Source organism: Neophocaena asiaeorientalis, unplaced genomic scaffold (genome assembly GCF_003031525.2).
Source record: "Neophocaena asiaeorientalis asiaeorientalis breed wild unplaced genomic scaffold, Neophocaena_asiaeorientalis_V1.1 scaffold346, whole genome shotgun sequence".
Taxonomy (NCBI): Eukaryota; Metazoa; Chordata; class Mammalia; order Artiodactyla; family Phocoenidae; genus Neophocaena; species Neophocaena asiaeorientalis.
This window is the reverse complement of record NW_020175400.1, coordinates 2,859,067-2,885,151: the sequence shown is the minus strand read 5'-3', so window position 1 is coordinate 2,885,151 and position 26,085 is coordinate 2,859,067. Positions and strand designations below refer to the sequence as shown.

General features: G+C 54.4%; 3 protein-coding genes across 4 annotated transcripts in view; 1 reads left to right on the top strand and 2 right to left on the bottom strand.

Annotated features, from left to right (window-relative positions):
- ACAN (aggrecan) overlaps window positions 1-3,757 on the top strand; it is a 35,473-nt gene extending 31,716 nt beyond the window's left edge. Inside the window, exons 13-17 of the mRNA XM_024766481.1 lie at window positions 643-801; window positions 1,225-1,307; window positions 2,171-2,315; window positions 3,126-3,308; window positions 3,681-3,757. Of these exons, the coding sequence (XP_024622249.1) occupies window positions 643-801; window positions 1,225-1,307; window positions 2,171-2,315; window positions 3,126-3,308; window positions 3,681-3,757 (647 nt within the window). The remainder of the gene's footprint in view (window positions 1-642; window positions 802-1,224; window positions 1,308-2,170; window positions 2,316-3,125; window positions 3,309-3,680) is intronic.
- A 1,643-nt stretch (window positions 3,758-5,400) lies between these two features.
- Window positions 5,401-21,195, bottom strand: HAPLN3 (hyaluronan and proteoglycan link protein 3). Of its 2 annotated transcripts, XM_024766437.1 has the most exons (5): window positions 21,088-21,195; window positions 13,146-13,325; window positions 10,817-11,185; window positions 8,075-8,377; window positions 6,182-7,168 (listed from the first exon to the last, which is right to left on the bottom strand). In XM_024766437.1, exons 2-5 carry the CDS (start codon window positions 13,267-13,269, stop codon window positions 6,882-6,884), a joined length of 1,083 nt encoding a protein of 360 aa, XP_024622205.1. In that variant the 5' UTR covers window positions 13,270-13,325; window positions 21,088-21,195; the 3' UTR covers window positions 6,182-6,881. The 2 variants fall into 2 exon arrangements, with proteins under 2 accessions (XP_024622204.1, XP_024622205.1); XM_024766436.1 differs by lacking the exon at window positions 21,088-21,195 and having other exon boundaries at window positions 5,401-7,168; window positions 13,146-13,407.
- Window positions 21,196-24,267: 3,072 nt separating this feature from the next.
- Window positions 24,268-26,085, bottom strand: part of MFGE8 (milk fat globule EGF and factor V/VIII domain containing) — a 14,078-nt gene continuing 12,260 nt past the window's right edge. Inside the window, exons 8-9 of the mRNA XM_024766543.1 lie at window positions 25,130-25,285; window positions 24,268-25,008 (exon numbers count right to left, since the gene is read on the bottom strand). Coding sequence (XP_024622311.1) covers window positions 24,871-25,008; window positions 25,130-25,285 — 294 coding nt within the window. The 3' untranslated portion in view covers window positions 24,268-24,870. The remainder of the gene's footprint in view (window positions 25,009-25,129; window positions 25,286-26,085) is intronic.

Below are 26,085 nucleotides of genomic sequence, written 5' to 3'. Positions count from 1 at the left end.
CCAATGTAGGCTTGGGAGGAGAGAAGCCCTTCCCCTCTTCCCATCTGCCACCAAGAAATAGAATGAAAAGCCAGGGTCCCTGGGTCGTGGACCCTGAGGCAGTATCGTGTGCTCTGATAGGATAGACTTAGAGCTCTGTGTCTTCTTTGGACCCAAAGCAGACATTTCTGCTCCTCTGTCCCCACCCAAGTTTCCATTTCATGCCCCCAGCACCGCCTGCTGCTGCCCCCTTCACACACTTCCCCACAGCTCCCTCTCTCCCTGGAGCCCCTCACAGCCTCTGAGCCATGTTTTTCCTTAAGCCTCAACACCTCCTACCTTCCCATCTCTTTTTACCTGGCTGCTGAGCTCTGCCAGCCCTGCAGAGCAGACTTCAACAGGAGAAAAGCTTTGGGGGTGGGAGGCAATATCAGGAAAAGAAAGAGTCCCTGGCATTTCCCAGAGGTTCCTGGGGGAGGAGGGGGCAGGGCCAGGCCTCTTGTCTTCCAACTTGAGCCCCGATCCAGTCGGGCCTCTCCCTTCCTTTGGGGAGCAACATGGAAGGCAGGGTGAATGCAGGAATCCCTGCCCTGAGACTGGCAGCAGACGCCATCCGCATTCGGCCTCCAGGCCCTCTCCTCAAGCCCCTGACCTGTGTTGCAGACCAGAAGCTGTGTGAGAAGGGCTGGACCAAGTTCCAGGGCCACTGTTACCGCCACTTCCCCGACCGGGCGACCTGGGTGGACGCCGAGGGCCAGTGCCGGAAGCAGCAGTCACACCTGAGCAGCATCGTCACCCCTGAGGAGCAGGAATTTGTCAACAGTGAGTGCACCGGGCCTCAGGGGCCCAAACGGAGAACGGTCACGTGGGCGAAGGATCTCCCTTGACAGCAGTCAGCGGACTTGGGCCCAGTGAGGCAGCAGGGGTCGGGGGCAGGGAGGGAGGGAAGGGCATTTCCGCCGCCTGAGGGGCCAACGGCTCTGGCTGCACCCAGGACAGCCCACTGTCTGTCAGAGTCAGCCCTGGATTAACCCCGAGCCTGTCACCAGTCCATGTCAGCTCAGGGAGATGGTCCAAATGCACTCCAAACATGCAGGTGCTAAGACCCTTGTCAGGACCGTGGAGGCAGGTGTCACGCTCCTAGGAGCCCACCCAGCTCCTGCCACCCCTCCATCCCCTCTGTCTCTACGAGCTCAAGTTTCTCAGACACCTTCAGGGCGCCCCATACCCACGTCCTCTCTCCAGACAATGCTCAGGACTATCAGTGGATCGGCCTGAATGACAAGACCATCGAAGGAGACTTCCGCTGGTCAGATGGACACTCCTTGGTGAGTTCTGCTGGGGGCACCCGGGATAGTTGGCGGCCCAGAGGAGATGAATAAAGACCCCCAGAGAGAGACACATTCAAATCACATGCAAACATTCACTGAGCAGCTGCTGGACTGGGAGCCCTGAGATCAGAGATTGTGTCTCGTTCTTGTCCCTTTAGAGACCAGGCCAGGGCTGCACAACTGAATAATGGCATGAAAGGAAGGGTGAGGGATGAGGAAGGCAATGAATGAATGAAGGCAAACCACCGAGAGGGAACGTGGAAGCTTTAGAGTGGTTCCTTGCCCACAGAGGACTCGAGTCCACTCAAGGAGACAGACAGACAGATAGAAAGCAACATAGTTGCCAGCTGAACAGTACACATAGTAAATGATGGAGGTCAGCAAAGGACCTCAGGGAAGGCTCCCCGGAAGAGGTGAATATGAACAGGGTCATGGGGGAGGGGAGCAGTTACATTAGAGGAAAGGGGACTTGTTTGTCCCTGAGTCAGGCTAGAGGGAGAAGCCTGAGATGGCAGAGTCTGGACTTGCGAGCCATATCTCTACCTCCCAGTCCTGCCCAAGCAGGCAGCCTGGGTGACGAGCCCCATTGGCCCATATGGAAGAGGAGAGTGTTGTCAGCTCATTAACAGGGACTGTGAGTCCTGGGGGCTCTGAGTTCCTGGCAAGGACCACAGCCAGGTGGTGTGAGCAGTTCTTTGGAGGGCCCGTGGGTTCCGTGGCACCTGGGACAGCCCTGACCAGACTCCCAGCAGTCTTTGCGCCCCCGCCAGGAAGGGGCTTGATGCAGAGGGAGAGCAGGGGTCCGGCCAAGCTGTACTGCGGCTGCCCCCTCCTCACCCCTTCCCCACTCCCACCCACAGCAATTTGAGAACTGGCGCCCCAACCAGCCGGACAACTTCTTTGCCACTGGGGAGGACTGCGTGGTGATGATCTGGCATGAGAAGGGCGAGTGGAATGACGTTCCCTGCAATTACCAGCTGCCCTTCACGTGTAAAAAGGGCACAGGTAAGCAACAGCCTGGGAGGGATAAGCAGCGTGGAGAGAATCAAGACTCCAGGCTTCTGCTGTGTGACCTGGGGCGAGTCACCCGGACTCCTGGCTGTTGAGGTCACCTCACCCGACCAACTAGCAGATTGGAGCTGACCTGGGGGGCCACTCCCAATGCCAGCATCCCAGAGCTGATGGAAAGGGCCAGCCCACTAGGGACAGGAAGAGGGTGAAGGTCACAGGAGGACAGACCCCCTCCACACATACGGTGCCTTGGATATCAGCACAGAAAGTCACCCACAATCACACATAGGTTGGGAGCCTCCCTCTCTGGGGTTCCCAAGCCCGTCAGTCGCAGAGTCTGAGTTGTCAGCCTTGATCATCAGCTTTAAGTCTGTGGACACCTAGGTGCGGGTAGGACACTCCCCGACCTGTTCCCGCTCCTGGCCTCGTTCCCCTCCCTTGCCCCCGAGGCCTCGTTTAGTTCCCACTTTCCCCTCATCACTGTTTTCATAGAGAAGTCACAGACAGTCTGCCCAGCTCTCGCCCTCTTTCCCAACCTTTCTCCCTTTTATTCCCTTACTGCTGCTCTAAATCATCGAGGAACCCAAATGTTAGAACCAGTGTTTTCCAGATTCTTAGTGCGGCATGAAAGCACCCCTTCCCCAGCAGTCAGGGCTCACTGCTGGGTGTTCAGGCTCCGTGCCCCTTCCTTGGGCTCTGAGCCCATCTCCTCACAGCCAGAGGGGGCCATACTTGCTCATGACCAGCATGGGGCATCACGGGAGACCCTCTCAGAGCCCTTTCTGAAGGGTGTTTGCCCCTCAGTGGCCTGCGGAGAGCCCCCCATGGTGGAGCACGCCAGGATCTTCGGGCAGAAGAAGGACCGGTACGAGATCAATTCCCTGGTGCGGTACCAGTGCACCGAGGGCTTTGTCCAGCGCCATGTGCCCACCATCCGGTGCCAGCCCAGCGGGCACTGGGAGGACCCTCGGATCACCTGCACAGACCGTGAGCATCGCCCCACACAGCGTTAGATGCTGCCAACACATCCTCCTCCCTGCCCCCCGCTGTCTGCACCATCCGTGGGCTCAATCACAGATGTCCGCTGCCCCCAGGGAGGGCTCACTTGCACTGAGAAGGTGACGATGAAAGCAGGTGGCCCACTTTCCTTTTCAACACCAGCCCCGAAGCCCCTTAGCCCAAGGTGGTTCCAAGAAAAGTCAAAACCAAGAAGTGGGTAAAGCCTCAGGCTGCCTTCCAGAGCCCACGGTTTCTGCAAGGAGGGGAGCCAGCGGAGAAGGGTCAGGACGGGGAGAGGCTGGGCTGGCCCACTTTCTTCCCAGGGTTCACCCAGATGTTTCCATCTCCCTTTCACCCCAGCCTCTACCTACAAGCGCAGACTACAGAAGCGGAGCTCACGGCCCCTGCGGAGGAGCCGCCCCAGCACGGCCCACTGAGAGGAGCTTCCAGGATGTGCCCAGGATGCTGAGCCCAGGAGCCTTGCCAGGCTGACATCCCACAGGGATGGTGTCCTCTCCTTGTTGCTTTCTGTCATATAAGGAATTCCATTAAAGAAGGAAAAAAAATAAATCCCACATTGTGTATGCACCCCCCACCCCCCCAAATCGCCAAAACTGCATCTAATTTTTCCTCCCAAATGCCAAAGCAACGCAAACGTATTGTAACCCGTGGACTGAGTTTAGAGACGTTTCTTCAATCTCCCGTTGTGCCTTTCCAGGGACCAGCGCAGGGACAGGGGGAGAAGGGGAGGAGTTAAGTTAAATAAAGAAGGTAATTTTTTGTTTCCTGACTTTATCCAAGAGCAGTGCAATCGTTGGTTCTTTCACCTCCAGGGAGAGCTAGGGAGGAGGGAGGAAGGGGCAGAAGCCTGAGGGCATGAAGAGTGCGGAACCGCAGCTGAATGTATGGGATGAGACAGAGTCGGAGGGCTGCACCATCTGTGCGGGGGAGAAGCCTGGGGGAGAGGGGGTGGCTTCCGGCCGCAGGTGAGCGGGCAGGAGAGAGCCATCGAGGGATCTTCCGAGGCGTGGGGGTCGGGTTCCCTCCGAGGGACCCTTTTCCAGAGTCCTCTCACCCAGGTCTGCCACCCCAGCAGGTGTCGATCTCGATCTCTGGCAGGGCTGGGCGGGGGGCATTTCCTTCCCAGTGGGAATGCCGCCCAACCCTCCCCCCTCCCTCCCCCACCCCCGGGACCGTGCAGGCACCAGGGTTCCGTGCACCTATTTATATTTTTGAAAACTAAAGATTATGATAATTATAATGATAATAAAGACATTGGAAGAGATCTATTTCTTTTCTTTTCCCTTCTTTTCTTAATTTAAAGAGAAGGCGACCATGGTCCAGGGTCAACTGAAGGGGCTCTTAGGTATGGGGGCAGTGGGGACACATTTTGATCAAATGACCCCGAATTCTTGCAAATCCTGCCTGATCAGAAAGCCTGGGACAGTCACACTTGTGGTGCTTTATTTTCGCAAGTGTACCTGTGCGGATGATGGATTGTGTGCGTGTGTGTGTGTGTGTGTGTGGAGACAGCCAACGGGTGCTGTGTATGGATTTGCCAGTTGGCATGCTGTCAAAGAACAACTCAAGTGAGACATCTGGCCACAATCCGGAGTTTGGTCCTTTGATTTACACTGGTTGCTCACATAGGAAGAGTCGATCGGTAGAGAGAGTCCAAGAACAGAAGCAAAATCAGGATTTATAAGAGGGAAGAAAAAAATTGCAGACAGCCTAGGAACAGTGAATCTTGCTTATACATTTTTGAGGTCAAATGGTTAGCTAGCCGCTAGCACAAAGGTCTGGGCATCCTGCCCTTAAGTAGGCTGTAGGATACCAACGAAAACCATTTCGACTGTTTATGGATTTCCCTCAACAGACCTTGAGTCGAGCTGGAGTGTGCACTCCAGGCAGTGACCCTCCGCCAGCCTCCTCCTTAGAAGGCCAGGTCAGCGCCACCCTCTCATCACACTTGCTCAGCGGGCATTGATTCTGTGTTTATGAAGGTGTCTGGGTGTTGGTTAGTGTGTGCCAGTGTGGGTCTGCTAGTGTCTCTTTGGGTGTGTACGTGTGTGGTTGAGTATTTGTTGGTAAGTATTTTTGTGTACCCAGGCTACCTACAGATCTGGAAAGGATCAGTGGACAAAAGCAGAGGATGCAGCAATGGTCATATAGGAGGAACGCAATAATCATGCAATTTATTGATTAATTAACTGATTCATTGGGAACACGACTGTGTCAGTAGTTTTCAACCTTGAGCCTGCATCAGCAACGAGAGGGCTTGTGCTGGGTCCCACTCCAGAGTTTCTGACTCAGCAGGTCAGGGGTGGGGTCCAGAAATTTGCATTTCGAACACGTTCCCAGGTGAAGCTGGTGGTGCTGGCCACACTTTAAGAAGCACTGGGCTACGTGAAGGATAGAGTGCGTTACTGATTGTGGGTGACAGAGGTGTGCCTATGCAGAGGCAAATGGTCTGGTTTCCTGAGGCTGACATGGGGGGCGGTAGGGACAGAAGGTGAGGCACAGAGAGGGCTGGTCTCCAAGATCCTCTGCAGGGCACAGCTTCCTCTGGTCCCCCGAGAGGTACCTCCCACTCTTGTGCTGTGTCCGCACAGACTCACAGCCGGGAGTGGGATGGTGGGAGAGCGAGCCAGCACCTCCAGCTGTTAGGCCAGCCCCCGAGGCAGGGTGTCCCCAGGGCAGGCAAGGCCAGACCACGGCAGCCCATGGTGTTTCCCACCCACTCCAGTGGACAGACCCAGTCGACCTTTGAAGTCTGGGACAGAATGGTCCCCCATTCCCACCGGGCAGGGAGCTGGGCCCTAAGACTGAATGAGATAAAGAGTGAGACCCAGAGCAGGGACTCGGGGTGGAGGAAGGGGTCACAGCACCATTTATTGTCCAAAAAAAGTATACACACCTGAGGGCTGCTCCCCAAATAGGGAAAAATGAGAACAAAATATGGACTATTTGGAACTAAGAAAAGGAAATAATGGGGAGGAAAGTCTCTCTCTTCCCTGGGATGTCACACAGAAGCCCAGGGACGCACTTCCAGCCCTAGCTCCTCCGCCATGCTGATGTGGGCCAGCTGCTTGCCAAAGAAGTACGAGGGGGCAGGAGGCTGCAAGGCCCAAAGCCCAGCTCCACAGCCGCCCTGGATGCCCTCTCCTCCCTCAGGCTGAGGAGGAGGGAGGATTGCAGCCACCACGCCCTGGCATCTCATGCCACTGCCAGCTCTGGGCGCCAGCCTCCCAGGGGCAGGGAAAAGGGGCTGGACTCAGCAATGGCAGAGAGCACCCTCATGAGCCCATGAACCTCAAGTGTCCTGGAGGAGAGGGGCAGGAGGATTTGTGGAGGGGGAGAGCCTTGGAGTGTCTACCTGAGTAAAGGGAAGATCTAGGATCTGTGGGATTTACAAAAAAAATAGTATTTAAAAAAATTTTAAGTTGAAAAGTATAAAAAGAAAATGAAAATTGCCCCAACCTGCAAGGGAAAATGAACTACTCAATAGATACAGCCCGTGAGGGGATGGGGTAGGCTTGAGTACAGAGCTGGAGCCCGGCGCTAGCGTGGCCGGTAGCAATAGACACCATACTTGCGGCTGTGTGGGTCTGGGAAACCGAAGCTTCGGACCCCAGGCTCCAGGGACCCACAGTTGCGACGTGGGTGAGCCACAGGGTAGCGGGCACTGCCATCTGCCAGCCAACCAGCGTCGCAACGGTCCAGACCGTGGAACTTCCAGGCGGCAAAGAGCTGGCCCACCTTGGCGATCTGGGCACCATCTTCCTGGCAGGCCTCCTTTGCCTCTGCCAGTGTCAGCTTCTCAGGGTGCTCCAGGTAGTACACCTGCCCTGTGGGATGTGGGGCGTGAGAGCTGCGCAGTGGAGTGGGCAGCCAGAGAAGACAACAGGGCCTGGAGCAATGCCAGCCCATCCAGACCCCACCAACCAGCCCCCAAAGACCTGACAGCTCTCTGAGCCTAGGGAGATGCCAGGCTATGGGCATCTGCAGTGGATACTGTTGGGGGATAACTTCCCTCTCTGAGAGTGCCATCCTACCTGCCATGGGGCTGGGGCTCCTCCAGTCATATCGGTACACCACCCCAGCCTTCCCTAATTGCACCCTGGGTTGGTGCCCCACCTCTGCTGGACCAATCAGAGTCTCTCATTCACTCAGACATCTAGTGAGCACCGACTATGTGCCAGGCAATTTTCTAAGTGCTTGGGATATGGCACGGAACCAATTTGTTTTTATTCATTTATCTTCCCATGAAATGAGCTCCTTTGTGAGGACGGACTGTGTTTTATTTGTCTATGATGACCAGTGCCTAGCCTTGGCCCCAGCACATAGTGGGCACTCAGGAAATGTTGGATGAATGACTAAACCAATGATTCGTACGAAGCAACAGCAGCACAGCACTCAAAACTCAGCTGGGGGACTTCCCTGGTGGTCCAGTGGTTAAGACTCCACACTCCCAATGCAGGAGGCATGGGTTCAATCCCTGGTTGGGGAGCTAAGATCCCGCATGCTGCAAGGCGCGGCCAAAAAAAATAAATAAAATAAAGAGCATCCCTAATGAACACCAGGAAACTTAAAAAAAAAAACAAACAGAAAAAAACTCAGCTGGACATGGCTTCAACATGTGCGGGTGCTCCAGACCTCCAGGTGAAGGTGCCAGCAGGGTGGGCAGAGAGGTCTGAAAGCTCCCCAGACACTGCCCTTCCACCCGCAGGCCTGTGTTCAGCCATTCCACTCACCCCTGAGGGCAGCAGCAAAGCAGAACACATCATAGCGGTGCAGGCGGCGGTGGCGTGGGCCGTAGCTGCGCACGCCAGGTGCCAGGCCCAGGCCACCGCAGGGGTGTCGGGCCTGCGTGATGGGGTACTGCACAGAGGCGTCCTGCAGCCAGCCTGCGTTGCACCAGTCCAGGCCTTCCTCCCAGGCCCGGAACAGCTGCTCAAAGGAGGCCACCACCGCGTCCTGTTCCTCGCAGGCCCACTGGGCCTCGTGGAAGTTGAACTGGTAGCGCCCTTGGGGGTGCTGGTAAGGGAAGACCACACCTGGGGAGGGAGGAAAAAGCAGCTTGAATGGGTGGGCCGGGCCCAGCTGACTGGAGACCCAAATCTACTGGGAGAGATGCTCCCCTCAACACACACACACACACACACACACACACACACACACACACACACACAAAATCCCTCAGAAAAACTCTGTAAACCTGTCATCTCTTGTCCAATATCCAAATCTGAGGCAGAGCCTATATCTGCTTTACACCTCCCTCCCAGAGCTAGACTGGCACACAGCAGTACTCAGAAAACTATTAGCCTGTTAAGGTAATGAATTAATCAGCTAACTAATATCCCCAGCTACAGAATGAGACTAAGGCCTAATTCACAGGGCTGTTGCAAGAACCCCAGTGCTATGGTCTCAATGTGTTCCCCCCAAATTCAGATGTTTAAATCCTAACGCCCAATGTGATGGTATTAGGAGGTGGGGTCTTTGGGAGGTGATTAGGTCAGGAGGGTGGAGTCCTCATGAACGGGGTTAGTGCCCTTTTAAAAGAGACTCCAGAGACCACCCCCCACCCCCAGCCCCTTCCACCGTGTGAGGACACAGCGAGAAGTCTGCAAGACTTGACAAGGGTCAAGAGGGCCCTCACTTGACCATGCTGGCACTCTGATCTGGGACTTCCAGCCTCCAGAACTGCGAGAAATGAATTGCTGCTGTTGTTTATGGTGCCCACACTGTGGTATTTTATTACAGCAGCCTGAGCCAAGACACCAGTGAGGAGGTACTGCCATCTACAGGAGAGGGTGCACTGCTGGGCTCTGGCTCTCCCTGTCGGTAGCTGAGACCTCATCATCTACATTAACACTAACATTAATGTGGAAGCTTCCTAGGAGAATACAAGTTTCCACGTGGGACAGACGGAATTCAGGGGAAGAGGAGGGATGGTAAAAGGTCTTAATAAAGGGGAGCCTCAAGGTCAGGGAGGTCCTGGGCAGGGGGCTTCCCTTTCTGGTGCCAGAGGCTTATAGGTACCATAGGCTCCCTCAAAAGTCACCATTCATGTTTGAAACTTTACCATAATAAAACAAAATTTAAACACCCTAGATCCAGTCTCTACCAAGTCAGATGAAACCTTAAGGAGAGGCGGTGTCCCTAGTGCCTCAGACTGACGTTGTCTAGAAGCAGGGCCTGGAGTCCTTAGAATCTCCTTCCTGTGGCCAGGGGCCTGGGAACATCTGGGCCCCACACCCCCAATATCACCTGGGGCAGGAAGCCAGTCCCCTGGGCAGAGCCAGGTTGAGGGGGCAGAGAGGCCCCAGGGCCTTGACAATCAGCGCACAACCTCCATGTGTGTTTGCAGGGGCCTTATTTCATGCCTGGTTCCGTCCCAAATTCCCAGCCCTTCCAGCCGCAGGAACACGGTGAGGGCTCCCTGTTTCTATAGGCTGCTTCTGTGGTCCCCAGACAAATGGCTCTCACAGGCTCCCTCCCATTCCCCACCATCCCCAACGTCATAGGCCACCTCTGGGCCACCATCTAAGCCACGTGGAGTGGGGATGCGGCTGCTGATGGCAAAGAGCTGCACTGATTGATAGGCCCTTGACTCACATTTACCCTCATCTCCTCAAAGGAGGTAAAGGAGGAACTGCCCTTGTTCTTCATTTTACATGTGAGGGGACTGCAGCTCTGGGGGTGAAGCACTGACCCAGGGTACCACAGCTGGGATGGGATGGACATGGAGTCAGGTCACACTTCTCTACATACCCCCCAGCTGCCTCCCTAACAGGTAGGAGATATATGAGGACACAGAGCCCCATCTTAGGGACAGAGAAGGTAGGAGTCATGTAGAGATCACGACAGGGACCCATACATAAGATCTAGTGTGTAGAGTTTGGCTGGCTTGCACAGCACTGGTTTGCTTTTTTTTTTACTTAGATTTCACATAAAAATATAAGCTTCTCTTTTCAAATCAGAAAATCTGGCTGCACTAGGCCTGCTTCTGATGTGGCATCATCGGCTGGGCTTGAATAGAGCAGCTCCTTTCAGATGGATGAGGGCTCAGGAGTGTGCCCCAGTCCCCACCACTCCCTATCACTCACCCTGGGCTGCCTCATTTGCTTGTGTTGCCTGCCAACCCTCCTTGAATCTCAGCTCTGTCTCCATCAGCTGTGTGCCCCGCTCTTGTCCCCCTCTCTCTGAACAGGATGTGAGCAAGAGGGAGTAGAGAGCAGTGGATTCTGGAGCCTGACTGCCTGAGGTCAAACCTCTACTCAGCCATTTATGAGCTGTGTGACCTTAGGTAAGTGACTTGACCTCTCTGTGCCTCAGTTTCTTCAGCTGTACAATGAGGGTGAGAATAAGAGCAGCTTCCTCCTGAGGTTGTTCTGAGGATTAAATGTTTATCTGCCGAAAGCACAGAGGTTTGGACGCTTTCTCAGAGCCCTTTCCCTGTAGTTCCCAGGACCCAGCCCCCATTGGGGTCTCACCCCGCAGCTCCAGCTCCACCAGGCCACTTTCATCCTCCAGCCCATCAATGACCTCGCAGCGGTAGCGCCCATAGTCCTCCAGCCTCAGGTCCCGGATCTCCAGTGACACTTCACGCTCCCTCTCCTGCCACAGATGCACCCGGCCTCGGTAGTCTCCGAAGGCGCGGTGCCTCAGCCCAATAGCCACCAGCACGTCCTGGTCCGGGGCCCCATTCTCCGACAGTTTCCACCATTTGATGCGTACGGGCCGAGGAGAGACCACGGCCGGCTCGTAGTGGTAGCGGCAGGGCAGGGTCACGTTGGCCCCACGGTAGGAGAACAGGATCTCCTCAGGCGTCTCTACCACCAGCTTCACTCCATTGAAGATGCCTGGGGGGAGAGGCGGGTGCAGACGGGGACCCGCTGCAGCACATCTGTACCCCTGCAAAGGCCAACCCACCCTCACTCTCAGCTCCCGCCAGGCCCAGGAGTTCTAGATTGCAAGAATGGCTGCAGTGCTGCACCCCTCCCTGCATCCACACGCTCTGCAACGCAACTTTACATCTCCTTCCATCAGGAGGTGACTCTATGCCCCGCCCCCCTGCGACCTTGAATCCTTGCTGGCCGTGCCACTTGCTTTGACCAAATGAATATGGTGGAAGTGACTGTTTTGTGGTGCTTGCTCTGAGCCGACGCTCCAGGAGGCCCTGCTGAGGCTACTCTCTCTCCCGGAACCTTGCCAACCACCATCAGAACAAGACTGGGCTCATCTGCTGGGTGAGAACACGCAGAGACCAGAGACAAGCCATCCCAGCCGAGGCCATCCTAGACCAACCAGCCCCCGGCTGATCTGCCTGCCAACCGCAGGCACGATCAATTAAGTGAGCACAGCCAAGACTGAAGAGATGGAGCCCAGCCCAAAATGCTGACCCAAATGGAATCATGAGCAAAGCACATGGCTGTTGTCTTAAGCCACTAGGTTTGTTAGTATAAGAAGCAAACTGGTTATAAAGCAGAAACTAACACACCATTGTAAAGCAATTATACTCCAATAAAGATGTTAAAAAAAAAAGAAGCAGACTGGGGGACTTCCCTGGTGGTCCAGCGGTAAAGAATCCTCCTTCCAATGCCGGGGACACCGGTTCGATCCCTGGTCGGGCAACTAAGATCCCACATGCCGCGGGGCAACTAAGCCTGCACACCACAGCTACAGAGCCCACGTGCTCTGGAGCCCGCGCGCCACAACTAGAGAGAAAAAACCTGCACACCACAACTAGAGAGAAGCCCGTGCACTGCAAGGAAGATCCCATGTGCCACAACTAAGACCTGACGCAGCTAAAAATAAAAAAAGATAAAATAGAAAATATTTTTTTTTAAAAAAAAGAAGCAAACTGGTGTAGCAGGCAACAAGAGCACCCCCAGATGGGTGGATGGCTGGGACTTTAACCCCCCTGAGTCTCCTTCCCGAACACACTGGCCACAGGAGACCACAGCCTGCCCTTCACTCTCTGTCCACTGTCCACCACGACTCTTCCCAAACACCCGGAAACACAAGTGAGATGAGGCCAGGACTTCTAGAGATTATAGTCAGGGCTCAGGGGGACAAACAAACACAGAGCCTCCCATGCACCACAAGAACCAGGTTTATGGGCTAAGGCTGGCCCATCTCTAACTTGAGCCCCTCTATAGGGGCCTCATGGTCTCAGGACCTTGGGTCTGGACTTGAGACCTTGGAGGTACACAGGGTGGGGGCAGGGGGTAGCCTCGGGGGTAAGCAGGAGACAGACAGGGAGACTCCCTGCAAAGGAGCTCATGCTGAAAAACAGCTACACCTAACAAGGCCTCGCCTATGTCAGGGTTTCTGGGAGGATTGTACCAGGTAACATATGTAAGGCACCTAGAAGCATGCCTGACACATAGTAGTTGTGTAAAACCACTGATAAAAAGTCACCTGCCCAAAGCCACGAAGCCAGGAAGTGGCAAAATTGAGATTCAGACTCACATCTCCCTAACCCCAAACCCCCTTTCCAATGGGGAGACCTGGGGAGGTCATGTTTAAGCAGAATCTTGGAAAATTCGGCAGGACTTTGGGGAAAGTATAAAAAGCAAAAATGACTGTCCTACAGTGCACTTGGCTCCACATCTGAGGGGCCAGCAAACACGGAGTAACAGAACCACACCTCTTCTGCTCATCTTAGAAATGAGGCTGGACCACTGCACAGCTGGGAGAGGGGCTGCTGGCTTCATACCCTCGCCCCTGTCCCAGCCTGGAACCTGCACAACACAGCAGGGGCCAGGACAGGTCTTCGTCACCTGGCCAAGCCAGAAGTCGACCCAGGAGGCCACCCACCTTCGCCGTGGCCCTTGCCCGGGTTCCAGCCGTGGGGACTATTGGAGTAGTAGAAGCCGTTGTAGAAGGGCAGGCCCGAGACGCAGCACAGCGAGAGCAGCAGACCCAGCGGCGGCAGGCCCATGGCGTCCCGCACGTGGCAGCGCCCAGGCGTCGGGGAAGGCTGGGGGCTGGGGCAAACTGGGAAGAGGAGAAAAACAAGCCAGTGAGAGAAGCCCTGAGACGGGGGGCCGGGGACCCCTGGGTTCCAGCACCCACCCATTCACTCGATCGACAGGAAATTGTAGAGCATCTTCTGTGTGCCAGGCACCCTTCTCGAGGCCAAGGAGACAGTGGTGATGAGCTAGACAAGGTCCCTGCTCTCAGGGGACTGCACCCTGCAGGCAAGATGGGCAACAAGCAAGCCAACAAGTCCTAAACAGGAGTTAGGAGGCAGCAAAAAGACCATGGAGAAAATTAAGCAGGATGATATGACAGTATCACCATTTTTCAAACACCGGGATTGAATTGGAAAAGTTGTGAGCAGCATTTTTTAATGACAACCAAGAGACTAGATTAGACTAGAAACAACAGGTTGCATTCATGGTTAGTGAAGATGATCCAAGGTCAAGGTAAAAAAAAAAAAATTTAATACCATGCTAGAGTACTTCTGGGGGGCTATTCCAGGTTCAGTGGACATGCAAATAAAATAGGCAGCTGGCCCATGGGCTGTAGTTTGTTGATTCTATTTTTTTGTATTGCATCAAAATATTATATCTTTTTAAATTTTATTTTATTTTTGGCTGCGTTGGGCCTTTGTTGCTTCGCACAGGCTTTCTCTAGTTGTGGCGAGCGGGGACTACTCTTCGTTGCGATGTGCAGGTTTCTCATTGCGGTGGCTTCTCTTGTTACGGAGCACAGGCTCTAGGTGTGCGGGCTTCAGTAGCTGTGACTCGTGGGCTCTAGAGCGCAGGCTCAGTAGTTGTGGCTCACGGACTGAGTTGCTCCGCGTTACGTGGGATCTTCCCGGACCAGGGCTCGAACTCGTGTCCCCTGCATTGGCAGGCGGATTCTTAACCACTGCACCACCAGGGAAGTCCCAAAATATTATTTCTTGATTATTGAGTTTTTTTGCACACACACTCCCCTCCCTTAAATTTGCACATGAAGCTAGTGCCTCACTCACCTCCCCCCATCCCTGCCCTGCTCATTGCCATTTACTGAGTACTCTCAACAATTAAAAGGCCGGGTCACACCTTGGAGGAGCCCCGTCCAGGGAAGGGGCAGAGTCATAGGCAGGAGATATCGTGTGGTGAGTACAAAGATAAGGTACAGAAAACTAGACTTGAAGACACAGGAGGTAGCCAGGTGGAAAAGGACAGCAGGGTTTGCCCAGGAGGGGCCACAGCAAGTGCAAAGGTTCAGAGGCCAGAGAGCACGTGGAGGGCTGGGGTGTGCTGCCAGGTGTCCATTTGTGCCCCCTCCCCACTCCCTGGTCCATCTCTGCTCTTTTCTGCCCTGCACTGATCACTCCTCCCAGGCCCCCAGGCCCTCTGGCTTCCAGCTAGATTCAGCCAACAGGAGGCACACACAGGAGATGGGCAGAAGGGGAGAGAGGTTGTGTCTCTGCAGTACCCGTGTCCCGTCAGGATCACAACTCCGCCGAGCGGCTCCTCTCCCCAACACTGCTCTCATGGCTTTGTAACACTCTTTCCTCCCCTTTCCCTTCAAGGCCAGGGGGGCGTCGACTGCCATTGCTTGTCTCTGCGCCCCAACTCCCTAGTTTGTTGACTTTACTCTCCTCTCTAAATGTCATCGCATCGTTAGAATCTCTTATTGGAAACATCTAGGCTGAATTCTGCTTCCTGCCAAGGCCCTGGCTGATATAGGGGAAAGGAGGGGAGAGGGCACAGCAGGACCAGAGTCTAGATGCCCTTGTGTGTCAGACCCAGCAGCCTGTCCTTTGTCCCCAAAGCCCTAGGGTGCCAGTAATGGCTTTAAGCAGGGGAGCCACAGGATCAGACCTACATCTTAGAAATATCCCTCTGGGGGCTGAGTGGAAAGTAGGGCAGCAAGACCAGAGTTGACAGCAGGCATTTGGAAGTATGACTGTGATTATCATGTAGCAACGTGGAAAGTGCTCAGGGTATCATTTAGAATAGACAAGGCAGAACATAGACTTGCCACTCTGCTATGATTGTAAGTGTGTGGCCCTAAGAATGCCTGTGAACGGGAACCAGAAGGGGAGGGAGCAGCAAAAGGAGAGAAAGGGAGAGGAAGGGAGGGAGGAAAAAGAAAAGAAATGCATTGGCCTGTAAGGGTGGTGGGATTGTGGGGGAAACATTCTTGTTTCCAGAACAGTTAGGAGCTCTTGCTGGAGAGGAAGGAATGGATGTGAAGGAAGTTGAGGGGTAGAATCCACTGTTCCCTTAGGCCTCTTTGCAGAGAGCCCAAGGCCCAGACTTGCCCTCTGTGCCTTGCACAACAGGAGGACACCATGAGCCTTGCTTCTTGTCCAAGAGGAATCCCCAGGCAACACCCACAAAGCCTCTTGGTGACTTGGATCTGGGCAGCCTAAGCACAAACAACCCAATACAGAAGTTTGGACCCCTGATCATGCACTTTTCTGTTATATGTATGCTGTGCAGTTAGTATGCTCACAGTTAATATGCTTGTGAGCAAAAATAATACATGCCACATGCAGGTCTTACACTGAAAACGATCTAGGATGCCTTTCCTTGGTATTCTTTCCCCCAACCTGTTGGCAGCCAGAGTAGCCGCCTTAGACTCAGAGATGGAAACCACAGGCTTAATGACAGAGCCACCCCACCAGCCCTGGATCTCCCCCACCTACACTGTGTCATGAGAGAAAAAGAAAGTCCTATTGTATTTAAGCCACCACATTTGAGTCTCTTCATGAACGTAGCTTAGCCACACTTGGCCTAAAAAATAACTCCGCAGGGTTGCTATGATCAGCATAAAAATATTAACAGCTGACTTTAATGAGCACTTACTATCTCACTTAATTCTCACCACAACCTCTAGAGAGGGACCTATTGGTATCCCCATTTTACAGATGGGAAAATCAAGGCACAGAAAGATTAAATAATCTGCCCAAGGTCATCCAGCTAGGAAGCAGCAAAGCCAGGATTTGAACGCACTCCAGCTCCAAAGCCTGGAACCACAATATCAAACTAGGGAAAGTGACATGTATAAAGCACATAGTCCACTGCCTGGCACACAGCAGGTCCTCGTAGGAGTTAGTTTCCTTTCCCTTCCTTGGTTTCCATGTTTAGAATGCAGAGAAAAGTGGAATGAGGTTGGAGAGGCTGGATGTCCCAGGGTCCGCCCTGTCCCTGGGCACCCAGAGCCTCCTGGAGCAGAGGGGCTCCCCAGCCTCCGCCTGCAACGTTTCCAGCCTCTTTCCAGCACCTCATCTAGTACAGATGCTCCCCAGTGAGAAACGGCTTCCCCAGGATGAGCAAATGCAGGCATTTCTGCCACAAAGTGATCTTCGTCTGCCTGGAAAAAAAATGTGTATTTCTGTAAAATCATGCATTAAAAAATAACAAGGTTAGGGGAAAAATAAGTTTGGGGCAAACTACTCAAAACATATGCAACTTTATAACCAGAGTACTAACAAAAACAAGAGCAATTCTAAAAACAAACAAACAAACAAAAAAAACACCAGCATCGTTAACACTCCACTGACACTGGCACCCACGTCCCATCAATCAGTCCTTTGCAGACTTCACCCACCACTGGGGCAAGTTCTTCTTCCTTCAACATGTAGGTCCTTGGGGGCATTGGATTCCAATTTTGGTAAATTCCAATGGATTTACCAAAATTAAAAATCTGACACAGGGTGAAGTCACCTTCTTCAATGTTCTGTTTTGTTTTGTTTTGTTTTGTTTTAACACAGAGGAAATGTCTTTGCAACTTCTTCAGCTGGTTCCAACTTTTATCAGAAAACTTTACACTAAGTTCTGTTAAGCAGCTAAAGCAGCTGTACAGGCATTCCTCCCTCACCAAATCTATTGCATCCTTGAGTTGGGATGGCAAGAGTTTGGATATTGAGAATTTGGGGGATCCAGATAGGGAGGGATGCTGTGTTATTCAAATCTATTTGGTTTCTGTGTTGGACAGTGAATAGCAAGCATTTGGATAGCGAGGGACATCTGTATGAAAGAAAAGCACTTTCTGCAGGACTGGCGGCATTTATCTTAAGGAATTCATACATTGCTAAGGTTTTCTCTTTAATTGTGAGAACTCTTGTTTCAGTCACTCCAATACATTAGCAAGCTGGAAAAAAATATCACCACCAGACAAATGCGATTCCATGTTTTACCGACATTGTTTCCCCAGGGTTCTTACCAACCATGGATGAGGTAATTTACAGTTCAGAAACATGAGCTGAGGCAAAACAGTTGCACCTTCTGGTGTCTCCAGAACCAGAGTTCTGCCCTCCAGAACTGCAGAGTGTAAGTCTCCGAGGCACCCTTTCCCAGCCTCAGAGACCCCGGCACACACTCACAACCTTGAGCCTGGGCACCACACTTTCTCCCTGGCTTTTAAAAGGCTTCCACATCCAACAGCTCCCTTGATCCTCCCAAGAGCTCCCCACCCCCACCCTGATCAGCAAGGAGAATTTCATTCTCCCCGATTAATCCACAAGTGAATTAAGTGAACAGAGACACCGAGGCATGAAGCAACTGTCTAAAGGTGACACAGCCTGGAGGTGGTAGAGGCAGGACTCTGTTGAACTCTTTTTAGCCAATCTCCATAACAATCTGTCATACTGAAGGGCTGCCTTCTACTTGTCAACACACTTTCATGAACATCATTGCTTATAGGCCTCACAATGTCAGAATTATCCCCATTGTACAGACCAGGAAACTGAGGTTCAGAAATGCTAGGTTGCTTGGCTAAGGTTACCCAGGTAATAGATGAAGGAGCTGGGACTTGACCGCATTCACTCAACAGATATTTATCATGCATTTACCATGTGCCAGGCATGGTTCTAGGCACTGGGATTACAAACCAGGGGTCCTTGTGGGGTTTACACTCTAGTCAGGGAGACGGACAATAAACACCATGTGGGATGATGTGATGTGAATGGACATGTGGCTCGTGACAGAAGAGGATGAAGCAGGGGGTGGGGGTGTCCTGTCAACAGGATGGGTCAGGAAGGCCTCCCTAAGAAGCGGATGGGCAGTGAAGGCATGAGCTTTGAAAATCCCAGGGAAAAGTTTTGCAGGAAGAGGGAACAGCAAGGGCAAAAGCCTATGGCAGGAGCAGCTTGAAGGCCAGTAAGATTGGAGCCTAGAGATAGAGAAAGGGAGGGTGGCAGGAAATGAGGTCCAAGTAGCAGTCACAGGCCCCAGGCTGTAGCCCTGAAGGGAAGTTACAGAAGAGTTTTCCACAGAGGAGTGTCATGAATCTGATTTACATTCTAAAAGGATCATTCTGGCTATCTTCCTACCTCAGTCAAGTGCATGTCCTCATCCTGGCTCTTTCTTTCCAGCTACAAACAGCCCTAGTTCTCTCCATTACTCCTCCGGTCTGAGCACCCACCTTGGTTCACTCCCTGGCTTATTAACACAGCTGCAAATGGAAAGGTGTGATCTGGTTAACATCCCTCTGGGATGTCAACCCAGCAGTTAAGCAACCTTAGAATAGGTGGGGGGATGCCAGGAAAAACAAAATGAGTCTGAAGAAAAGATCAGCCTGTGTCCAGGAGCTACGACCCTCCTTAGGAGTACTGACCCTGGGCAAGTCATTTGACTCATCTGCACAGAAGTTTCCTTGTCTCCAGAGAATACTAACAGAATACTAACAGGCTCAGGGCCTGAGGACAAGGACCACCCTGAATGTCAAGGCTAAAACACAGAACAGAGTCCTGGGTGTGAATCAGGGGTGGCAACTGCTGCCTAGTTGCTGCCCTGCCCCGGGCCAACCCCCAACCACAACCACCAAGGGGAGCGATGGATGGCCTCTGCTCCCTGAGGCTGGCTACCCCGCCATCAGCCCCTCAGGACCACCACAGAGATGTCACCAGCTGGAAGGCCCATGTTCAAGTCCAGCCCAGTCACCTTGGCAGTGAGTGGCTCCAGCTGATTTGAGGTACCCAGACTTGGGCACACAGGTCTGGGTCCAGCATTAGGGCTGGACACACCTGCATCCTGCTGTGTGACCTTGGGCAAGTTACTCAACCTCTCTGGGCCTCCACTTCCTCCCCTGTAAAAAATAATAGTAGCACCTCCCTATGGGTCTGTGGTGAGAATTATAAAGATGAATTTTGTTCAGCCCCTGACACACAGCAGGCGCTCAACAAATAGTAGCTAATACATATTGGCAGAAGACACAGTGACAGGCTTCAGGCTCTAGAATCAGATTGGCCACCTGGAATCAGTTCTGGTTCCACCCACTTACTAACAGTCTGTCGCTGGGCAAGTCACGGAGCCTCAGTTTCCTCATCTGTAAAGTGGTAGTCAACAATAATACCAACCAGAAAACCTTTTTGTGAAGATTAAGGAAGAGAATGGCTACTGAGCTCTTTGAAAACTGCCTGGAGGGGGCAAGCACCCAAAAAATATTAGCTACGATTACTACTGTTAACAGTTTACAAAGTGAGTCTCACAAGATTTCAGTAGATTGTTCTGTCTCATCGTCTAGAAGAGAAGCAGCCACTGTTGGGAAACTGAGGCCAAGGGAGGTGAAGACCCAAGGCTTTATCTTCGGAAAACAGGTTAGAGAAAATTCAGGTCTCCTGACGGCCCATCTCCTTGCTTTTCCTAGCGCCACTTGCCTTGGGACCCCTCCACACACCCGAATAAGCTGAACCCTGACTTGGAAGGAAGATGGAGCTCCACCGGACCACCCCGACTACACAGCTGTGGAGTACAGGTCTCCCAGACACCAGCAGAGGGCAGCATTGCCCTCCAGGTCTGCAGCAGCCCCGGCTCCCTGAGAGGAATTTGACTTCGGTGCCCCCTGTTTGGGCAAGGCTTACAAGGGCCTTTGAAACCTGCGGTTCCCGGAAAGTGGAAGCTGGAGGTGTTTCCTACCAGCATTCCCAGCGCACTGGCCCATGCAAGGCCGCGGGAAAGGGGTCAGGGCCCCTCTCAATCACCTCCCCTCGTTGCAGAGAGCAAAGGCACTCCGGAGGTCGGCGCTGGACGCCAAGGTCCAGACCGGGTCACAGGCTGCTGGGGGCCACCCAGCGAGCTGGTGACAGAGCTGGGTCCAAGTGCCCGGAGCTGTTTCTTTCCTGTCTGCTCAAAAGCCCTAAATTCCTCCCTGAGCGATCCCGTCTCCCACCCAGGGCTCTACCCTCAGCCCTCCCTGCCCCTCTGCTGTCCCTAAGACAGAAACCCCAGTGAACCCAGGCCTGAAACCGACGGGCATCCATTGCGTTTGCCCTGGGATGGCCAGAGCAGGCCGTAAGAGGCCGAGAGGCGCAGGTCCGCCTGCCCGCTGCCTCACGAGTTGTCCCCAGCCCCTGCCAGCTTTCCCGCGGCCCCCGGAAGCATCGGACAGATGCCCGGGGCAGAGCCTGGCGGGCGTTGCGCTGTGCTGGAGGCTGCAGGACCGCGGCAGGACGAGACGGGAAAGGACCCGGTGGCTCCCAGTGGGAAAGAGGGGACCCGGGTAGTGGTCTCGGAGGCCACTGGTTTCCCTCGGCATTTGCCTCCTCGCGAACAAGGGTCTATGCACAAGGGTCCCAGGCAAGTCAGTCCGCGCCCCGCGCTGCTCTCAACCCACTGGCGCCGGGGGAGCCCCCCGACCTGCGCTGGCGATCACAACCCAGCTCCGCTCTGGCCCCACGGTGCCCAGCTCACTCCTCCGGCCGGTTCCCCAACCCTGCCCCGGGAGGCGTGGGGCCTGCAGGAGACCCAAAGCGGGAAAGGAGGAACCGGCCCACAGGGGACCCCAGGAGCCCGGCCACCTCTGAGCCACGTACCGTCCCCAGGCGGCTCCTCGACGGCTCGAGCGCTCCAGGCTGCGGGCTGACAGGGTCCGAGGAAGCAGAAGGATTTGGGGATCTTGAATGACCAGAAAGGAAGCGGCAGCGGACAAATCCCCGCGCTCCCGGCGGGCCAGCCCCTTAAAGGAACACACGCCCCTTTCCCTCCCTCGGGCTGGGCCCAAAGGGAGGAGGTGCTACAGACTTGGGCTGTCTCCAGACTCGGCTGGAAACCACCCAACCCGCAGAGCTGCTGGCCGCGATGTGAAGGGAGTATCCAGGAGTTGAGGCTGTCACATCTGGGGGAAGGAAGTTGGGGAGGATGGAAGCGGAGCGTTTGTAGAGGGAGGGTCTCATTAGCACGCTCCGGTTTACTAAAAGCATTGGGACTAAGCAGGTGGAGCCCCTCTCCACACTGCAGGTGGACTATGGCTGCCCCCCACCTTCAGGAGGGGGAGGGGTGAGCGTTCTGTATACCCGCCTTTCCCCCTATAGAAGGCAAGGGGGCGCTGACATCCCTCCTGCCTCTGAGTTTGACCGTCAGGAAATCACCAGTCCGCCTCTTAACTCAGTGTCAGGCACGGGGATGCTGCCCCTAGGAGGTGGGGCTTGAATGAGCCCTGGGAGGAGAGGGAGCACAGGATGGGGGATGGTGATCCCAGCAGCCCACAGGGGCGCTCAGAAGCCTTTCTGACTGGTCCTCCAACAGGGGTGACCCTACCTTAGAATCCCGACATCTGTCAGCACAGCCATCAAGCAGCCACCTCCCAGGATGCCTCTGTTTGGACAGGGTGTTTTCTTTCCCCTCCAGACAAACAGGAGGCCTGGCCTGGACAGCCCCTTCGTCTCCTCAGCAGCAAAGCCTAAGGAGGTCCTTCAGCCTTGGCCAAGTGGTCACTGAACCCAGAGCCTCTTCCTAAATACACCTTGACAGCGTGTGTGTGTGTGTGTGTGTGTGTGTGTGTGCACGTGCATTACACACCCACAGCCAGGAGTAAATCAGAGCACAAAGAGCTGTGGTGGACGAGGCTAAATGGCACAAAGTGAATGCCAGCTTGATGAGCAAAAGGCAGCCAATGAAAGTTCCTCCATAAGGAAGAGAGCAGTCTGTGCACTGGACGCAGGACGGATTGGAGGGGGAAATAAATAGGACACGAGTTCCAATTAGGAAAGTTGCAAGCTTTTCTAACAACAATGACCAAAGTTTTTGAGGCCTCTGATGGGCCAGGCTTTACATCGGTGGTTATGTACATTCTCTCCATCAGTCTCAAGGCCATGGAGTCGGTTCTATTATTTCCACCTTACAGATAGGGAACTGAGACCCAGAGAGATTTAAGTAAATTGCCCAAGGTCACTCAGAGCCAAGATTTGAACCCAGGTTCTTCAACTTGAGGCCTTGCACTCCCAATCACTCCACTATATTTAAACCAGGAACGGAAAGCAATCTAGACTCCTGGGAGAGGCGGGTCAAAAGACGCCAGTGCTGACAGCCACACGTGTAGGGAGAGGGATGGACAGCAGAGAAGGTCAGTTTTGTAACAGCTAAGCAAGTTTAATGTCTCAGCCAGTGGCAGGGCTGGCCAGCAGGTGGAATCTCAGAGCTGGCTCTCGGGACTGCAGTCAGGAATAAAAAAGTAAATTTGTGGAGGTGATAGTGAACACTGTGGAAGTGGAGGGGGCTGCTCAGGGAGAGAAGCCAAAGACAGAAGGGGTCAAGAGGGAGGGGGCCCAGGTCCAGGGGCCCAGGAAGGGGACTTTCAGAAGGCTGTGGCCAACACATCCAAGGCTGCAAAGATTAGCAGGAAGAAGGGACTAAGAGGTGGCTTAGGCAATTCCATAGTCACCTTGGATCTCCTGGTCCAGGTGGGGGGCTTGTGACACCAGCCCACCCAGCCAACCAGCCAATGAGACTGGCCCACAGAAAATATTCAACGCCACAAAGAGGGACAAATTGACAGATGGGAGTGATGCTTGGTTTCCCCTTCTGCAAGTGGGACTCCTGCTTCTAACCAGGCCCAACTGCAGTTACTTATTGAGGAGGCATCCAAGAGACGCAGGAGGGAAAAGGCTGTTTCTCCCACTGTCTGCTAAGTTCCCAGGAGAGGCCTGAACAGGTTGGGTGGTAGGAAATGCTCCCAGGAGGGAGTTCTAAAGCCAGCAACCACCCAGAAAGACTGACTTCAAACCCAACCCATGCAGCTCCACAGAGGAGAGCTCTGAGACAGGAAGGAGTGAGCCAATAGACCCCCAGGGGTGGGGAGCCCCACAAACCCAGTTCATTCAGAGACCGCAGCCTGGGCCTTTTATTCCATCCCTGCCCAGCCAAGAAGCCCTGGCAACAGGAGCTCTTGCAGGGGAAGCCACTTCCAGACTAATATCTCTGATGAACTTCCAACAAAGCCACACCCTCCCTTTGGCAGCCACATGGCCAGATCTGCTGCCTAGAGGTGCCTATGTGTACAAAGGCATGGCTCCCAAAGTCTGTTCTGGAAAATCCATCTTGTGTCCCAAGGCGCTGAATACTAGGGTGGTTTCATATGCCCTTTCCCAGCTAGTCAGTCCCTCTTTTATCTGCAAGCCCCACTTCCAGATCACTGGCCTGCACTGCCTCCCACTGGCCACCTCCTGATGGCCCCTGCATGGTGTGAGGGGGTGGGGGGAGAGGGGTACCCCTGGAGCTCTCCTCCCAGCCCTGGAGTGGAGTTGCCGGTGGCCTCTCAGGAACCAGTGCGCTGGGCCAGGAACGCCCCACCCACTTGGCAGAGCCCTGGCCCCTCCCATCCCACACTGTACCCCGCCCTGGGGCTCCTGCAGCTCTGAAAGCAGCCCAGGTTCACTGAGTTTCTAATAGTTTCTCCAGCCCACCGCTCCAGTTGCAGAGAAAATGGCAATTGCCGCAGGGGAAAACCAGCAGCCTCTGCCTGTCTTCCTGGCGTGGGAAGGGAGCAAAGGCATTTGAGAAGACAGCCTCTGCATAGGCCCCGCCCCGGGCACTCACCTGGCAGCAGCGATGGCCCTGGGGCTGCATGGGTCTGGAGGAGTCCCCAGTAGTCTCCTCCCTCTCTATAGTCGGGCAGGTGACACAAGAATGCTGGGACTCTGGGGAGGACTCAGGGTGGGGACACCAGCCCAAGTCAAAGCCCATTTTGACGGAGCAACGATGAACCACAGCGAGAGTTCAAGGGGTGATATAAATATATTTTGGAAGCTGCCTGTGTACTCGGGGGTGAAGAACCAGCACAGAGGGCTGCCCAGGCCCAGCCACCTCCTCCCCCATCTCTCCACAGACCCACCCCACCCACTTCTGTCTCTCTCTAGGCTTCAGGAGGGGGGGGCAAGAGGGGTCTCCAGGGAGATGAGGGAGACGTGTCAGGGGGCTAGGCGGAAGCAGCAGAGTGGCAGCATCATGCCCCAGGGCTGAGGGGCCCGAGACCAGCACTCTCCGGCTTGAGGCCTCAGGGCCTATTCCTCCAGGGCCTTGGGAATGGGGGGTGTGGGAGAGGCGCTACGGAGGACCCACGCGCCCTACTTCGCCCTTCCCTGTCCATCCCAGACCTACTCAACTCCCACCGTGCCTAAGAAAATGGGATGGCATGAGGGGTAGGCACCACGGGCACATGGGAGGGGGAGGGAGGGAGAGACGACTGAAACCCCCGCCCCCAGGTCAGCTACAATCAGGAGGACGGGTGGAAAAGGCAGCAGGTCCCCAGAAGGCCAGGAGAACCAGGAAAGGGGCAGGTGCCCCCACGGCCCTTGCGGTCACTGCAGCCGGGCCTACCACTAACAGCCCAGCAGCTCCACGCGAAGGGTGATGCGGTTGTGCCAGGCCACAGGCAGGATGCGCACAAAGCGAGCCAGGAAAGGTGCCTCAAACATGTTCTTCTTGTGGGAATTATTGTCCATGTTGCCAGGGAAGATCTAGAGACACAGAGGGGGTCAGGAGGGCCCCAGAGCCAGCCTTCCTCCCCTCAGGGCCCCGGATCCCACTCGCAGGGCATCCCTGGAGTGGGGAGGGAAGGACAGCTGGACACACACTCACCTTGCTTTCCACGGCCCCCTGGTCCCTGTACTCAGTCCAGTTCACACCATCGTCACCATAGGCCACCTTGTAGGCTGCCACATATTGGATGTGGCCAAAGTCTCGGGCCCCCTGGGTGATGATGCCAGTCACTTGCTTCTGAGAGCCCAGGTCAATCTACAGGAAAAAAAAAAATCCACCCCATCTTCTTTGCTTGGACCATCTCCAGTAAGGTGGGAAAAGGCAGACACACTGGGGCATACAATCTAGTTTTGGAAAAACTACTTCACTTGGCAGAGCCTCAGTTTTCCATCTATAAAATGGGCATAAATAATTCCACTTACTTTGTCAGACACTGTTAAGCACTTTGATGCAATGAAGCTCAGATTTCAGAGCCTGGGCTCCAGCCAACTCACTGCCAACCCCTTATAGGATAGGAACAGGGACAGGGAAGGCCATAGCCTACAGGGACATGAACTGCTCCCGAGGCCCCTGCAGGGCTGTCCACAGCCTGACATTGGTCCTGAGGGACTCCAAAGGCAGGCAGCTCCTCACGGAACCCAGCCCCACAGGCTAATGTGCTTGTTGGGGCCTAGAGATGCCCCTTCTGCCCCCCAGTTCCCTGCCCATCCCAGGGAGCCTGCCGGCTGCCCCTGGGCAAGCAGTGCGAAGACCCAGGCTGCAAACCCAACTCACTGCCAACAAGCGGGTGAGCCCCAGGCAAATCCTCACCCTGCCGGGACCCAGTTTCCTCATCTATAAAATGAGTGGATGCTCTGGTTTTCTATGACTCTCCTGTGCTTCCCAATTTCAATGAAATCCAAGGGCTGTCACATGGTGTGTTCTCAGACAGCAAGTTAGAGAGCATCCTCTGAGTGCAGGCAGAGAAATCCTGAGGTGTCCCTCCTCCATCCTGCCCTGCTGTACGTGGGCTCAGCCCTATCACCCTGTGGCAGCCAATGGAGGTGGCCCTACCC